Source organism: Anomaloglossus baeobatrachus, chromosome 7 (assembly GCF_048569485.1).
Source record: "Anomaloglossus baeobatrachus isolate aAnoBae1 chromosome 7, aAnoBae1.hap1, whole genome shotgun sequence".
Taxonomy (NCBI): Eukaryota; Metazoa; Chordata; class Amphibia; order Anura; family Aromobatidae; genus Anomaloglossus; species Anomaloglossus baeobatrachus.
In genome coordinates, this window is record NC_134359.1 from 271,372,191 (window position 1) to 271,389,368 (window position 17,178).

The 17,178-nt window shown below is 49.1% G+C and overlaps 4 protein-coding genes across 4 annotated transcripts; 2 read left to right on the forward strand and 2 right to left on the reverse strand.

Annotated features, from left to right (window-relative positions):
• The first annotated feature begins 986 nt into the window (after positions 1 to 986).
• On the forward strand, positions 987 to 1,397 carry LOC142246715 (histone H3-like). Its single transcript, XM_075319772.1, has one exon. The coding sequence runs from the start codon at positions 987 to 989 to the stop codon at positions 1,395 to 1,397; it is 411 nt and encodes a 136-aa protein (XP_075175887.1).
• A 5,227-nt stretch (positions 1,398 to 6,624) lies between these two features.
• On the reverse strand, positions 6,625 to 7,174 carry LOC142246270 (histone H2B 1.1-like). Its single transcript, XM_075319306.1, has one exon. It carries the CDS (start codon positions 7,172 to 7,174, stop codon positions 6,794 to 6,796), a length of 381 nt encoding a protein of 126 aa, XP_075175421.1. The 3' UTR covers positions 6,625 to 6,793.
• Positions 7,175 to 7,497: 323 nt separating this feature from the next.
• On the forward strand, positions 7,498 to 7,884 carry LOC142246272 (histone H2A type 1-like). Its single transcript, XM_075319307.1, has one exon. It carries the CDS (start codon positions 7,498 to 7,500, stop codon positions 7,882 to 7,884), a length of 387 nt encoding a protein of 128 aa, XP_075175422.1.
• Positions 7,885 to 9,559: 1,675 nt separating this feature from the next.
• On the reverse strand, positions 9,560 to 9,871 carry LOC142246273 (histone H4). Its single transcript, XM_075319308.1, has one exon. The coding sequence runs from the start codon at positions 9,869 to 9,871 to the stop codon at positions 9,560 to 9,562; it is 312 nt and encodes a 103-aa protein (XP_075175423.1).
• Positions 9,872 to 17,178: the final 7,307 nt, after the last annotated feature.

A 17,178-nucleotide genomic window follows, 5' to 3' on the forward strand; every position in this document is an offset into this window, starting at 1 on the left:
TCAGGTGCTGCCCCGCCCTCCCTTCTCACCATTGGATGGATCTAAAGCCTCTTGTTTAGTGAAGACACCAATGAGATGCAGCGGGCGCAGCCTATGACACTCCCAGATGTCACAGATTGCGCCCGCTGTGCAGACGACTGTATATATCATACACACTGCTGTATACACTGAATTTAAATAAAACGGAAATAAATACAGTTTTAGAAACAAAACTACATATTCATACATTTTCTTTGGTTTTTAACTTTAGAAAAGCTCTTTTGCTTTTTTGGGGTTCAGCACGAGCCTAGTTTTGCTCTATCCTTCTTGAACTTCTAATGTAAAGAGAGGGAGGGCACTACCCCATAATATGGGCTCACTTATGGCAGAAAGACTAATTCAGAAAGAAAAGCAAGGAAAGAATGCCATACAACAAGGATCACCATGCATAACTGTAAAATAACAATCTGTATAAAGTGTAGAACACATGACACAACAAATGAGTAACAAAATTTTTTTCCAAATGATGCTTGGTGTCCCTTATCAACAGATAAATAGAATAAAAGTGTGTGTATATATAGATATAGCCAGCTACAAATTTGTACAAATTATACTCCAACAGACCATGCAATAGTGCCTGCTAATAGCAAATGTGGTATTATATAGCGCATTTTGCCCTTATGTGCTTCTAATGGTTTCTGACCAAGTGTTTTGTTCTCCGGGGACTTGACTTATCTCCATCTTGCTTCTCGCCTATAGATGGTCTGTATTACATGCATTTTTACCTTGCAACTGCTTATCGCTCACTTGAGCAGTTTTTAATGTACATTGCCGTCATTATTTATCTCAGTTCATAGGGGTCAATAGCACCTACAGATATGCATATTGGTTTTATTGGAATTATCCAATGGGGTGCTCTGCATGAAGCGGGAAAACGAGCAGCAGAGTATAACTCTCCTGCTCTCTGCGCTGCTCCTCATCACATCTGTTCTCCTCTATACTGAGCTATGGCCAGAACTAAGCAGACCGCTCTTAAATCCACCGGAGGGAAAGCTCCCCGCAAGCAGCTGGCCACTAAGGCCGCCAGGAAGAGCGCTCCCGCCACCGGCGGAGTGAAGAAGCCTCACCGCTACCGGCCAGGCACAGTCGCTCTCCGTGAGATCCGCCGGTACCAGAAGTCCACGGAGCTGCTGATCCGTAAGCTTCCCTTCCAGCGCCTGGTAAGAGAAATCGCCCAGGACTTCAAGACCGATCTCCGCTTCCAGAGCTCGGCCGTCATGGCCCTGCAGGAGGCCAGCGAGGCTTATCTGGTGGGGCTGTTTGAGGACACAAATCTGTGCGCCATCCACGCTAAGAGGGTCACCATCATGCCCAAAGACATCCAGCTGGCCCGCCGCATCCGTGGGGAGAGGGCCTAGATCTGTCCTGCACCCCGAGTACAACACAAAGGCTCTTCTCAGAGCCACTACATCCTCCTCATCAGAGCTGGTGCCGCTTATATCCGCCATTATGTTCCGTACTAGTGTCTGCACCAGACGGTTTATATAGCAATGTCGGTATCTACATCCATCCTCCATTACTGCGATTACTGCGGAGCTGGAAGTCAATGCGGGAAATAATCGGTTTGATCTTGGTCCATATCCCTGAGATCAGACACGTGCGGGCAGTGAGTGATACAGTAAATTTCACCCATTAATGTAAGATTGTAAGTGACCGCCTGTGTGCGCAGGTACATAGCGGACTACAGCTTAGATCTGTCCTGATCACCTCAATATCAGTCTTATCACAAAGTTCACTTTGAAGAGCTGATCCTTCACATCTGCCTGTTATTTTCCTCTTAGTCCTTTTGTTCTACAAAGTCTTAACAATTGTAGTCACACAACCATAAAGTCATTCCATGAAACAATAAGCATTGATAAAGAATGTACTACAATGCAGGAGGAATTTATTTTTTTTTTTTGCAAAAAAAAAAAACGGGATTACATACCTAACCATAATAGACTTTAAATCAATGCAGGGATAACGTCCCAGCAGTGCAAGGGTTTGGATCTAGCAACAAAACTGCTACACACCTGCTTAATTACATGAATGGTATATAGGTAAGTACTACCCTTCTAAAAAAAAAAAAAAGTCATAATTGCACCCATTTCATCAAATACTAAGTATTGTTTGACAAACAAAGCCATGCACAACCTTCCTTACATCTGTGACCTAGTCTCCCGGTACCTACCTGCACGCAACCTCAGATCCTCACAAGATCTCCTTCTCTGCTGCTCTCTTATCTCCTCTTCCCACAATCGCATACAAGATTTGTCCCGTGCCTCCCCCATACTCTGGAACGCTCTACCCCAGCATAACAGACTCTCCCCTACCGTGGAAAGCTTCAAGAGGAACCTCAAGACCCACCTCTTCCAACAAGCCTACAACCTACAATAGCCCTCAGTCCAGTACACCACTGCACAACCAGCTCTGTCCTCACAAATTGTATCCTCACCCATTCCCTGTAGACTGTGAGCCCTCGCGGGCAGGGTCCTCTCTCCTCCTCGGGGGCAGGGTCCTCTCTCCTCGGGGGCAGGGTCCTCTCTCCTCCTATACCAGTCTTTTTTGTACTGTTAATGATTGTTGTACGTATACCCTCTTTCACTTGTAAAGCGCCATGGAATAAATGATGCTATAATAATATATAATAATATAAAGTTCTGCAAAGCAGCGGAATATTTTTGCAAAAAACCGGGATTAAATACCTAAACATGATAGGATGAACAGAATAGACTCCCCTCACTTCTGGTCTGATGACGCCTGCTCTGTGACACGCAAAATGCGGTTACCCCAGAAGAGGGCTCCAGACCCTTGCACTGCTGGCACTTTATCCCTACATTAATTTACATTCTATTCTGTCTTGGTATGTAATCTTTTTTTTTTTTTTTGCAAAAAAATCCTTCAGCATTGCAGCACTTGTCAATACTTAATATTTGATGAAATGACTGTATGTTTGTAAATACAACTTCTTTTTTTTTTTTTTTTAAACAAGGCAGTACTAATTGTTTAAGTTTGTAGGGATGTTGTTAAAAGATCCAGACCCTTGCATTGCTGGCACTTTATCCCTGCATTGATTTAAACAGTTTTTTTTGGTATGTAATCCCTGTTTTTTTTTTATTTAAAAAACCTTCTACATAGTATTACTTTTTATATCAATAATTATTATTTGCTGGAATGGCTACATGGTTGTGACTACAATTGTTATGAATTTGGCAGCAGGGTGATACTTACCCATATATAATTACACAGGTCTGTAGTGGTTTTTTTCCTGCCAGAAGTCTTGCATCTGTCATCTTCCCGTATTTAACTCATTACTGGCCAAGTATCGGCCGATCCCGCTCTACAATAGTACCCGTTCCCCTGACATATGGCGACTGTGAGAAGAACGGGTATTATTGACTTTGCAAGTAATTGCTGTTAAGCTGATCACTCTTTATGACATTCTGGAGTATATGCAAATTGCCATTAGAAAAACTTAAGCAGTAGACTTTGTAAAAATTAATATTTGTAGCATTCTCAAAACTTTTGGCCATGACTGTATATGCAAGGGAAATCCGTGCAGCTTCGGTGCAGCTGTAATATTAGGCAATGTTCTTGTTGCTTTTCCAGGTTTGAGTTGTCTGGGACTGCTGTATATACATCACAGGGGAGGGTGGGGAGGAATATAGATCACTGGGGAGGCTGGGGGCATAGACATCACTGGGGGGTACATACATCATTGATGGGGAGCACAGACATAGCTGGGGGGGGGGCATAAACATTGCTGGGGAGGGCTGGGAGGAATATACATCACTAGGGAAGCAGCAGGGCATAGACGTCACTGGGGATACAAACATCACTGGGCAGCACAGACTGTACTGGGGTATATACACATCACTGGGTTGTACAGACATAGCTGGGGGCACAAACATTGCTGGGGTTATATACATAGCCAAGGGCAGACAGCCCTGGGGGATGCCAGAGGGACACAGACAGCCCTGGGGGCACAGAGAATGATGGGAGAGGATGGAGGCACAGACAAACCTGGGGGACGCTGGGGGCACAGAGAAGGATGGGAGAGGCTGAAGGCACAGACAGACCTGGGAGAGGCGCGGGGCACAGAGCTCACTGGGGAGACTGGGGGGAGCACAGAGCTCACTGGGGAGACTGGGGGGGCACAGAGCTCATTGGGGAGACTAGGGGGGCCACGGAGATCACTGGGGAGACAAAACAGATCACTGGAGAGACAGCACAGATCACTGGGGAGACGGCACAGATCACTGGGGAAACTGGGGGGGGGCACAGATCACTGGGGAAAAAGAGGGGCACAGAGCGCTGGGGACACAGACAGACCTGGGGGAGTTTGGAGGCAGTTAGAGAACTGGGGGAGGCTTGGATCACTGAGTGCTGGAGGTGGCTGCAGGCATGGAGAGGAGGAGCTGCCGCGGGGCACAAGGAGCCACCACCGCCGGGCACAGGGAGCCACCACCGCGTACAGTGAGCTGCCACCGCCGGGTACAGGGAGCCACGGCCGGGCACAGGGAGCCGCCACCACCGCCGGGAACAGACCTGGGGGAGGATTGGCAGTCAATCCTCTCCTGTTTGATTCTAGCGCTCCTCACGCCGACCCCACCTACAAAGTATGTCCTCACGTAGGCAGTGCCAGCGTGGGGACGTAGTCTTTCAGGTACAGGAAATGCAGTGTTCAGCATTGAACGCGCTGTGTGGGGTTTTAAAGGGCCAGCAGCCAGCAAGATGCGACTGCAGTCCCCAGGAATCAGCCTGGGGGCCGCAGAATAAGTCTTCGCGGGCCGGAGGTTCCCCACCGCTGCTCTAGCTGTTGATCCACTAGGAATTGATGATGTAAGAGGGAGGATTTTATATGAATAAACCTACAATAAAGCCTCTGATTGCACAGGGCACAGAGCTCCATTGTACAGAGCAGCGTCTCTGTGTCCTTTATTCTAGAGGGAGAGGAAAAGAGGTTTTTTTTCTTCTATTAAAATTACTAAAAATAATCAAAAAAAATAGAATGTCATTTTATTACACTTTTTATAAAATAATAAACATCACAAATCAGCAAATAACATGGACATATTTGGTGTCCCTGTAATCGTAAAGACTTGAACAAGACAGCGATCAGACTATTTATGGGGATTGGTAAATGGCGGGAAAAAAATAGCGCAAATTATTTTTATTTATTAAATCCCATAAAAATGTAATAAAAATGCATCGCTGAGGCCGTGTTCACACGTAGTGTAAATGCTGCATTTTATCTGCAGGTGTCCGCACCACGAAGACAATAACATTCTTCTCTGATTATTGCGTGTTTGCGGTATTTATTATGCATTGTCCCCTTATTTGATACGTTTTGTGTTGATGTGAATCCTGAAGATTATAAAGAAAAAAAAACACCAAATCCGCACAGTTCAGCAGCGACTTCAGACCGAGGACGAAGATTTCATTACGTCTCATCCACTTTGCTTGGACATTTAGTCCGTGTTCACATGTAGTGTAAATGCTGCATTTTTTTTCTGCTGTTTTTTTGCACACATATTTTGCTGTGTTTAATTGTCCAAGTAAAGTGGATTCCATGAGAACACGCCGCTGATCTCTGCAGTTTTGATGCTTTTTTTCTCTGGAGGTTTCTATGTAGAACTTAAAAAAACGCAGGAAAAAGCCTCTCTACAATAAAAACACTTAAAAACGCAGATTCACATCTGAACCAAAAACGCATTAAATAATGGAGAAAAGGTAGAAAAAATGCAGGAAAAATCAGAGAAGATTGTTATTGCATAGTATAGTGCAGACAGCGGCAGAAACAAAAATAAACAATTGATGCAACGTGTGAACATGGCCTTATAGGCACAAATAAGAAACATGTCATATAGTGACACATAGAAATAAGAAAAATCTGGCTGCTATGACTATTACCGAACAGTCCGGGGCATCTACTGAATGACCCTTACTGCCAAATGGGTGTGGCTAGGGGCGTGGTCAAAATTTGCTGCTGCGCGCAACGCATGATTTGTCCATCTTTCCTTATTTCAAAAGTTGGGAGGTATGCATATACTGCTGTGCACCTTCCATGCTGTCTACATCCTATATTGTACTTTTTACACCCATATAAAGCTTTCATAGTAATATTCAGTGTTACTCCAAACAGTCCAGTATTAGTAGAATATGAAAAGCCCATACAGCGCTGTATACAGCAATATAGTGCGGACAGATCAATCACTCCCGGCCTGAGAAGACTAAATATATGGAGAGAAGGTCTGCACACCAGTGACTATGCAAGGGGAATACATGTAATAGCAGAAACTGCTGTGTGAATACTGACATGAATTTAGTGATTTTTTTTAAGGTTCTTGCACCCAGTTCAGACTTAGAATGGTGTTCCAAATGTTATTTCTTATTCGAGAAGACGAAATAAACCGAATCACCGCGTGTACCGAGAACAAAGAGCGGAAACTCTCAGCCATAAAGCGGGAATTTCAAATTTAACGCTCAGCCAATCAGCAGTCAGTAAGGCTCTGGCTCCGCCCATAGACGCTATGTTAACCTGTTACTGCCCGCGATGTTCCCAGTTTTCTAGTACCCCCCATATAGTACTGTTCTCTCCATACCCCCGTAAATCTCAAAATGGTTGTGTATACTGACATTCCAACTATATAACGCTATATACCGCGTTATTGTGCTGTATAGCCAGTCTCTCCAGTATCAGGCTCTGCTGTAGACAATGTGGTGGCTCTTAGAAGAGCCTTTGTGGTGTGGAGGATGGGAGCAGCGGTGGTGATCACTTGGCGCTGGTGTACTTGGTGACGGCCTTGGTGCCCTCGGACACGGCGTGCTTGGCCAGCTCTCCCGGCAGCAGCAGGCGCACGGCGGTCTGGATCTCCCGGGAGGTGATGGTGTGGCGCTTGTTGTAATGAGCCAGGCGGGAGGCTTCCCCTGAGATGCGCTCGAAGATGTCACCCACGAAGCAGTTCATGATGCCCATGGCCTTGGAGGAGATGCCGGTGTCGGGGTGTACCTGCTTCAGCACCTTGTACACGTAGATGGCATAGCTCTCCTTCCGGCTCTTCCTCCGCTTCTTGCCGTCCTTCTTCTGAGTCTTGGTCACGGCTTTCTTGGAGCCCTTCTTGGCGGCTGGGGCGGACTTGGCGGGATCAGGCATGATGAGACCAGAAAGACCTCGTCACAAGAAAAGAGAATAGTGATCCTGCTCCTCCCAGAGCGGCCGTATTTATAGACCGGCCATGCAAATGAGCACTGATGCCACATCGCTATTCCATTGGATGAAAAAGGCATGTGACTTGTGAAAACGTCATGATCACCGCCCCTGCAGCTCATTGGAGGATCCACAAGTCTCATTTCCATGGCTGACCAGATTCAGTCAATGACAGGAGAGGAGGGCGGAGCAGCCGCTTATAAAACACTCCGGAGCCGCACACGCGTCACATTACAGTTCTTTATCTGCTGATCTTTGGAAACGCAGCGATGTCTGGACGCGGCAAACAAGGAGGGAAGGCCCGCGCTAAGGCCAAGACCCGCTCATCCCGGGCAGGACTGCAGTTCCCGGTCGGTCGTGTGCACAGGCTTCTCCGCAAGGGCAATTACGCCGAGAGAGTGGGCGCCGGCGCTCCGGTCTACCTGGCCGCTGTGCTCGAGTATCTGACCGCTGAGATCCTGGAATTGGCCGGCAATGCTGCCCGGGACAATAAGAAGACCCGCATCATCCCCCGGCACCTGCAGCTGGCTGTGCGCAATGACGAGGAGCTGAACAGGCTGCTGGGTGGGGTGACCATTGCCCAGGGAGGCGTCCTGCCCAACATCCAGGCCGTGCTGCTGCCCAAGAAGACCGAGAGCAGCAAGAAGAGCAAGTGAACGCCGCTGATCCGCATCATCCACAACACAAAGGCTCTTCTAAGAGCCACCACATCCTCCTCATCAGAGCTGGTTCCGCTGATATCGACCGATGTCTGAACTTATCGGATTGTCTGATAGAACAGGAGCACCAGGCGGTGTATAGATATATGTGCTACCCGCACTCCTGTGCTGCGTTTCCTACAGAGCAGATGTTCAGGGCGTGAAATGAATGGGCTGATCTGCTCCAGAGCTGACATCATGTGGCGATGGAGCAGCGGTTGCTTTTCAGTTGGCACAATTCTATAGTGTATACAGCAGCGCTCAGTATATACAGGGGAGGGAGGGTCTTGTGCTGAGGACAGAGATTTATTGTCTTTGCCGTGAAGTGGAGACGCCGGGTTTTCATATAACTTAGTGCGGCTACCTAGAAGCAATCTTACAGAAGTCACAAACTTCCCCGCTAAATAGGGTCACAGTCATGCGCAGCCGGAACTATGGATACAGGTAGATCTGCCCGATCACCTCGTATGTTCTAGCAGGATGTGGGCGCTGCAGGGGTTTGGGGGGGTACAATAATACCCGTTCTCCTCACAGTCGCCATATGTCAGGGCAACGGGTACTGTTGTAGAGCGGGATCGGCCGATACTTGGCCAGTAATGAGTTAAATACGGGAAGGAGACACTGGTACTGGACTATACACCCCGGACTTATCTGTATTATCAGACACATGACAGATCAGTGACAGTTACAGCATTCCCCGGAGATCGGCAGTCAGCTCACCCCACAGCAGCAGGACAAACTTAAGACGGCAGGAGCACGTGTCACAGAAAAGGGACAGAGGAAACCGTCACCACTGAGCGGGAATTTCAAATTCGTTGTAGCTCCGCCTATATACACGTCATGTCATTAAGAGCGCTCATCCGTGTGTTAACCCTTTGGTGTCACCGTATTCAGCTGCGGTTTCAGTTCCTTTTCAGTCTCCGCTGCTGTGACCCTCCTGCCGTTATTGTGAACATCCCCCAATCGCTGCTCTCCGTCCATCTGATTATAGCCTGCGCCTCTGCATATAGGGGGGATTATATTGTGAGGATTCAGGTCTGGGGCAGCTCTACAATACTCCGGATACAGCGCAGTCCTGTCCTCCAGACCTGCTGCCCCCGCACACGGTGATCGCGCTGGATGGAGGATGAGCCGCCATTATTATTCTGAAGGGTTATCATTAATCTTCGGTGGCCGCCATCGATCCGAGACTAAAGTGCCCAAGACGCGGTGATTACACAGGAGTTTATAAACCCGGTACAGTTCGTCCATCTATCCAGCTGCCTCATACAGCGTTATTCCCGGTGAATATTCGCTGCACCCGATCACCCACACGGGTCTGCTCCTATAAATATCATTAAGCGGCATTAACACATTCATCTCACAGCAGAACTTAGCTTCTTACTCTGTAGTGACCGCAGCACAGCAGGATATGGACTGTGCTCAGATATCTCCATATTCGGCTATACCACCCCCATCATGTACCCCGGTGTTACATGATCAGCCACATGATAGATCAGTGAGAGCGAACAGCATTCACCAGGGCACAGGAGATCCGCCCTCCGCTCACCCCACAGCAGCAGGACATTGTAGCCTTTCAGGTAGATGTGGGTGGCTCTGAAAAGAGCCTTTGGGTTGTCAGAACAGAGCAGAATTAACCTCCGAAGCCGTAGAGAGTGCGGCCCTGGCGCTTCAGCGCGTACACCACGTCCATGGCGGTGACGGTCTTCCTCTTGGCGTGCTCGGTGTAGGTGACGGCGTCACGGATCACATTCTCCAGGAAAACTTTCAGGACTCCGCGAGTCTCTTCGTAGATGAGGCCGGAGATGCGCTTGACGCCTCCTCTGCGGGCGAGACGGCGGATGGCGGGCTTGGTGATGCCCTGGATGTTATCACGGAGCACCTTCCTGTGCCGCTTGGCGCCGCCTTTCCCGAGACCTTTTCCTCCTTTACCGCGACCAGACATCTTCAAAGCAGATAGAACAGAACAAGTGATGAACGGCCGCCGACTCCTCCTTTATATACAAAGTGGTCGAACCAGAAGGAGAACTGACGAGATGACGCATGTTTTTACTGGATGAAAATTAGCTCCTCCCCTTCTTCTGCTGATTGGCTGAACACAGAACTGTTAGGGATTTTGAATTTCCCGCTCTTTGTGCTTCTTTTCAGCTTCCACTATAACTTCTTTCTCTGTAAGAAGAATTATCCCAAATACAGTCCAGAGATAAAATCTACTGATGTGTTATGCAACCACTTTTCCAGATGAGGATGGAATAATCTAGTCAATGAAAGTCATATTTGGAGAAATAATTTGGGATTCAGAAGTAAAAGTGAATAATTTTTAATAACTTAAATATAAAACCACAACAAATCAGTCATCATTGATTACAGCGCAAAGGTTTCAAAAAATAATCACTGAGAAAGTTCAGAATAATTCTGAAAATGCAACTGAGCCTGAAAGAGAATCCACTTTCACCTGTTACTTGCAGAAGGCCGGCACCAGTTTTCTTACTATCTGCCAATGTGTGTAAAGTGCTATGGAATTAATAGCGCTATATAAATGAATAAAATTATTATTATTATTATTACTACTACTCTTATCATCTACCTCAATTCTTCATTTAACCCCTTCACAACCGGCCGATTTTGCATTTTCCAGGGTTGTTTTTTTCACTCCTTTTATTCTGAGAGCTGTAACTTTTTTATTGTTTGGTCAATCTTGCCATGTGAGGGCTTTTTTTTTTTTTGCAGAACCAGCTGTACTTTTAAATTAAACCATGAGGTTTTACCATATAATGTACTGCAAAACGGCAAAAAATATTCCAAACGCAGAAAAAATCCCCAAAAAATCCAATTGCACTTGAGATATTTTATTCCCTGTGTTCCCTAGATGGTAAAACTGATGTGTGGGTGTGATGCCTCAGGTCAGTGCGAGTTTGTAGACACCAAACATGTATAGGTTTACTTTTATCTAACGGGTTATAAAAAAGATGTTTGTCCATAAAAGGCGTACTTTTTGCGCCATTTTTCACGACCTGTAGCGTTCTCATTTTTCGGGATCGTTGGCTCTATGACAGCTTATTTCTTTCTTGCGTCTCAAGCTGATGTTTTTAACGGTAGCATATTTGTGCAGTTGGTACGTTTTAATCGCCTGCTATTGCATTTTGCCCCAAATTTGCGGTGACCAAAAAAAGTAATTTTGGCGTTTGGAATTTTTTTCCCCTGCGCCATTTACAAATCAGAATTGTTGATTTTATATTTTTATAGAGTGAGCATTTCTGAATGCGAGGATACCAAATGAGTGTATATATTTTTTATTTTTTTAACCCTTTAATTTTCAATAAGGCAAAAAGGGGGTGGTTTGAAATTTTTTTTTGGTATTTTTTTTCATTTTTGAAAACTTTTCCTTTTACTTTTTTTTATTCATTTACTGTTCTCCCTAGGGGGCTAGGCTATGAGGTTCAGCAGTCTGATCGCCCGTTCATTTCTCCAGATCACAGCTACACAGCTAAGATCTGCAGAAATATTCACCTCCTGTTACTGCCAGCAGACGGCTGGGTGAAACAGGAAGTGAGTCATGTGAGCTACAGGAGACATCACATGACCCTGTACTACCCTGACAACCATCGGCTCCATGTGATCACGTCACGTGACTCCTATATGTGACCAGTGTGTAAAGTATTACCTTGACCGCGATTTAAAGGGCGGTGTCAGCAGTCGGCAGGGATTTAACACTAAGACCGCTAGGACGTAATTTCACTTCCCGCAGTCGTTATTAATTGTTCCTTTGAGCACCTCACCAGATATAATCTGACACTGAATGTATAGTGACAATGGCTGCGCTGCCCAGCAACATAAGTGGCCATCAGTGTGGTGTAACCACATATACCTCCGAGACTACTGCGAACACATACAAGAGGCTAAAGCAGGGGTGGGGAACGTTTTTTCTGTCGGGGGCCATTTGGAAATTTCTACAAACCTTCGGGGGCCGCACAAAACTATCAACTTGACAATTACCCTAATATATTTGGTCAAACAATTAACTCACTGTGGGTCTGGAGCTTCTACTCTTTGGTGCAGCTGTAATATTAGGCGATATTGATCTTGATGCTTTTCACATCTGCTTTTCCAGGTTTGAGTTGGCTGGGGCTGCTGTATATACATCACAGCGGAGGGTTGGGAGGAATATAGATCACTGGGGAGGCTGTGGGCCTAGACATCACTGGGGGGTACATACATCACTGGGGATACATACATCATTGATGGGGAGCACAGACATAGCTGGGGGGGGGGCAAAAACATTGCTCGTAAGGGCTGGGAGGAATATACATCACTAGGGAAGCAACAGGGCATATACATTACTGGGGGTACATACATCACTGGGCGGCACAGACTTCACTGGTGGTATATATGTGTCACCCTGGACAAGCCAGGGGCCACAGGTAACAACACCACCACACCCCACACTCCCTGTAGGCACATCGAGGTCAGAACACAAAATCCTTGTTGCCCTCCCCAGGGGCTGATGTCCACACCAGGGGGTGGAGCCAGGCGGTTGGTCTCCACCCACCAAGGAGTTCACAGTCCTGGAGGAGGGAAAACACAGGCAGTTAGAGTGAAGCTAGGGAAGTGAGAGGAGAGTCTAGTTTTGAGGTAAAAGTGGAAGGAGCAAAGTAGAAAGAGAGCAGTAGTGAAGTGACAGAGAAAGAGCCTGAAGTTGGTCCGGGTGTGTGGCCCGGACAGAGCAGCAAGGTTGGCAGACAATGGTGACCGTCTGCAGTGGAGGCCGATTGGAGTCTGCCGTAAGGACCGTGGACGGGTGGTGACCCGGCGGTACCGGACCGGCATACAAAGAGAAGCCAGCACCATTGGCAGGGGCCTTTCGGATCCCGGCAAGGCTTGGAGTCGCCGTGAATTTGCCAAATCCGTTAGTGAAGGGGACCTCCGGGTTTCCAAACAGCCAAGTCCCGATAGAAGGCAACCGTCCAGCCGAGAAGGGGAGACACCGCCACCGCCAAGGGCAACCGTTTCCCAGGGCCAGCGCCTGCGGGCAAAAGGGGCTCCTCCGGCCTACATCCCAGTCGGGGAGCGGGTTACTGGTGGGAACCCATCGCTACCAACATTGAACTTAGGTGCAGGGAGAGACAGTCATCACCAACCTACAGGGAAGAAGCAACCGCAGCCGTCCGAGGGACCTGTCCATCCAGCCGCTTGTTTTACCGTGAAATGTGTCATCATCATTGGGCTGAGTGAGTACCTCCGTGCCGTGCGGCACAGCGCTGCCCCTGCGACCCTGCACCTCATCAGGCCCCGCAACCCGCCTGTCATCCATTCCTACCCCATCACCGGGCCCCGGGACAACCAACCCCCTACCCACGGAGGGGAGAAATAACAACAAAGCTGCTCCCTGTCACCGCTCCCGGGATCCCCGTCCAGAGCAGCGGTGGTGCCCACACAATCACCACAACTGTGGGTGGCATCACGGACAATAAATCCCCAAAACCATTCCCCTTTTCACTCACGGGCGAGGAGCGCCGCTCGAGTCCCCGGGATCCGGCCCATCGCTCAAGCCACCGAGCAGCAGCGGCCGAAGCAGCAGCGGCAGCCAGACCCGAGCAGTTGGAGAGCGCAGCGTCCCCTCCTCAGCCCGCGACATATACACATCACTGGGTTGCACAGACATAGCTGGGGGGCACAAACATTGCTGGGGTTATATACATAGCTGGGGGCAGAAAGCCCTGGGGGATGCCAGAGGGACACAAACAGCCCTGGGGGCACAGAGAATGATGGGAGAGGCTGGAGGCACAGACAAACCTGGGGGACGCTGGGGGCACAGATGGCACAGAGAAGGATGGGAGAGGCTGAAGGCACAGAAAGATCTGGGAGAGGTTCGGGGTACAGAGATCACTGGGGAGACTGGGGGGGCACAGACCACTGGGGAGACTGGGGGGGGTACAGATCACTGGGGAGACAGGGGGGGCACAGATCACTGGGGAGACTGGGGGGGCACAGATCACTGGGGGGGCACAGATCACTGGGGAGACTGGGGGGGCATAGATCACTGGGGAGACTGGGGGGCATAGATCACTGAGGGGGCACAGATCACTGGGGAGACTGAGGTGGCACAGATCACTGGGGGGGCACAGATCACTCGGGAGACTGGGGGGGGCACAGAACACTAGGAAGAAAGAGGGGTAAAGAGCACTGGGGGTACAGAGCGCTGGGGGCAAAGACAGACCCGGGGAAGCTTGGAGGCAGTTAGAGAACTGGGGGAGGCTGGGATCACTGAGAGCACGGAGTGCGCTGCCGGCGGGCACAGAAAGGAGCAGGCGCCGCTGGGCGCAGAGAGCCACCGCCGCCGGGCACAGGGAGCCGCCGCCGGGCATAAGGAGCCATCGCCGGGCACAGGGATCCGCCGCAGCCGCCGGGCAGAGAGAGCCGCCGCCGGGCACAGTAAGACCTGGGGGATGATTGGCAGTCAGTCCTCTTCTGTTTGATTTTAGCGCACCTCACGCCGATGCCACCTACAAATTACGTCTTCACGTAGTTAGTGCCAGCATGGGGATGTAGTGGGGTTTTAAAGGACCATCAGCCAGCAAGATGTGGCTGCCGCTCCAGCACTGCAGTCCCTGGGAATCAGTCCGGGGGCCACAGAAAAAGTCGTCACGGGCCGCACACAGCCCGTGGGCCGGAGGTTCCCCACCCCTGGGCTAAAGCATTAATAATACTAATAATATATAAGTTTTATCTATATCGCACCAGCATATCCCATTGCACTTCACAATTAAGCAGAGACACGTACAGGCCTCTATAGGGAGGAGCACACAGGGCATTCACCCCAGCGTCAGTCGGCAGCCTCTTGATGCGGTTTTCCAAGGTGTCGTCACAGCTGCTTGATTTTGCCATCCCCAGGAGTGGTATTAGGCCGTTCTCTGAATCGCTTGCCTTCATACCTATTCACGTTAGTGACAATTTGCTTTACTAGCACACTTGTCTCAGTCTGGCCAGTCCTCACTATTACCCGTAGATGTGGCTACACGGCAACTCCTTACTAGCGATGAGCCACCCCCCTAGTGTTCGAGTTCGGTTCATCGCACGGCGGGTGTGTTCGAACCCCAGTGAAAACAATGGCAGGCAAACACAAACACATTATACATATACACATACAGTTAATAAACATTGCCATTATACTTACAGGTCCCCGCGATGCGTCCTGCACTCTGTCTCCCGCCGCTTCTCCTTCCGATCATCGCTGTACCCTCCCGGTAACCAGCACTGATGATAGGACCTTCCGTGACGTCATAGCATTTGACCAGTCATGTGTGTATTATCTCATTGGCTACAGACTGGTCACATGGCTAGACGTCATGCTAGGTCCTGTCAGTGCATCTCTCCGGTACGCGGTGCTCGTTCGAGTATCTCCGTGTACCGGCGATATGCTTGGGCACATGCTTCGCTCCCCGTTCCTGCATGTCGGCGCTCATTACAGAGTCAGCTCACATGCAGGGACTGGATGCCACAGCCGGTGAATAGCGGCGCCGGGAATCAGGTGATCGGAGATCACCGTTGCTATAGTAACCCGCCTGTCAGGTTACTATTGCAACGGTGGCAGCAGTGACGTCACCGCTTACAACCCGCAGCCTGTGCTCGCTCACTGAGTGATTAGACTGCACGGGAGCAGCAGCGTCCTAATCCCATGCAGTGCGGTCTGATGTAGTAGAGCTGCATGGGTTGAAGGAGAAAGACGACAGAAGACCAGGATTATGGAGGGGTGAGAGGGAGTAATAAACATGGAGTCTCTAAATGTGTCTGTGTATTTATTTCCATTAAAGTATTTTTTCTCTGTGTGGTGTGTTTTTTTTTAACCCATTATTGGAGATGGTTAATGGCCGGGTCAAACTTGCCTGACCTTAAGAATCTCTGGATTAAAACTAGCTAGTAAAACAATGCTAGTATTAACCCTTTATTACCCAGCAAGCCACCCAGCATCAGGGCTGCTGGAAGAGTTGGATACAGCGCAAGATGATGGTGCTTCTATGAAAGCGCTATTTTCTGGGGCGGCTGCGGACTGCAATTCGCAGTAGAGGGGCCCAGAAAGCTCGGGCCAACCTGTGCTGAAGATTCCAATCCCCAGGTGCATAGTTGTACCTGGCTGGACACAAAAATGGGGCGAAGCCCATGTCGGGTTTTTTAATTATTTCATGAAATTCATGAAATAATTAAAAAAAGGGCTTCCCTATATTTTTAGTTCCCAGCTGGGTACAAATAGGCAGCTGGGGGTTGGGGGCAGCCGTACCTGCCTGCTGTACCTGGCTAGCATACAAAAATATGGCGAAGCCCACGTCATTTTTTTGAGGGGGGGGGGGCAAAAAACTCCTGCTTACAGTCCTGGATGGAGTATGCTCAGCATTGTAGTTCTGCAGCTGCTGTCTGCTCTCCTGCATACACTAGTGAATGGAGCCTGCTGAGCCTTGTAGTTCTGCTCCCCCTGTCTCTCCCTCCAGCATACAGTCCTGGATGGAGTATGCTGAGCCTTGTAGTTCTGTAGTTGCTGTCTGTTCTCCTGCATACACTAGTAAATGAAGTATGTGTTACGGGGGAACCGGTAGATTAGGACCAGGGGGTATATATCCCAATCGCCAGTCGGGGCCCACGGTACTCCAGATGGTAATGGAGCTGCTGGCACCCTGTGGGTTAGGTGGAGACTATAGAGCTGGATGGCTCTGAGATAACCCAGGGAACCGGTCACGTGTGTAGGGACACGTCAGACCGGACGACAACCCAGTTAGCGTTTTGGTGGAATTGGCGCAACCCCGACCACGTGTGCAGGGAACACATCAGGTCGGATGGTGAACAGATAGCGTTGACCGAGAAGACCGCCGAGAAGACCGCTGCGATAGCGCCCTGTCGGCCACGTGTGTCAGACGCGACAGACCGAGCGGTCCTCCGATTAGTGTTTCTGGTCACTATGCAAATGGCCACGTGTGTAGAGGACATGTCAGGCCAAGAGATCACATCAGTAGCATTGACTGGGACGCCAAGGAGGATAATAGATTCACACACCTAATCCAGGAACACAGGTGTCTTGGCATGGCAAGCACCGGATGCCTAACCCTACCTACCACTTCCAAACACAGGCTTATGCCGCAATAAGGCTCTAACATGGAGCTGTGCTCTGTCTGAGCAAATGTGAAGACTGCGTGCCTCCATGTTGTCTCCAGCCCTTTTTATAACCTGGGTCGGCCCCAAAGCCAGAGTGGACCACAATGGCAT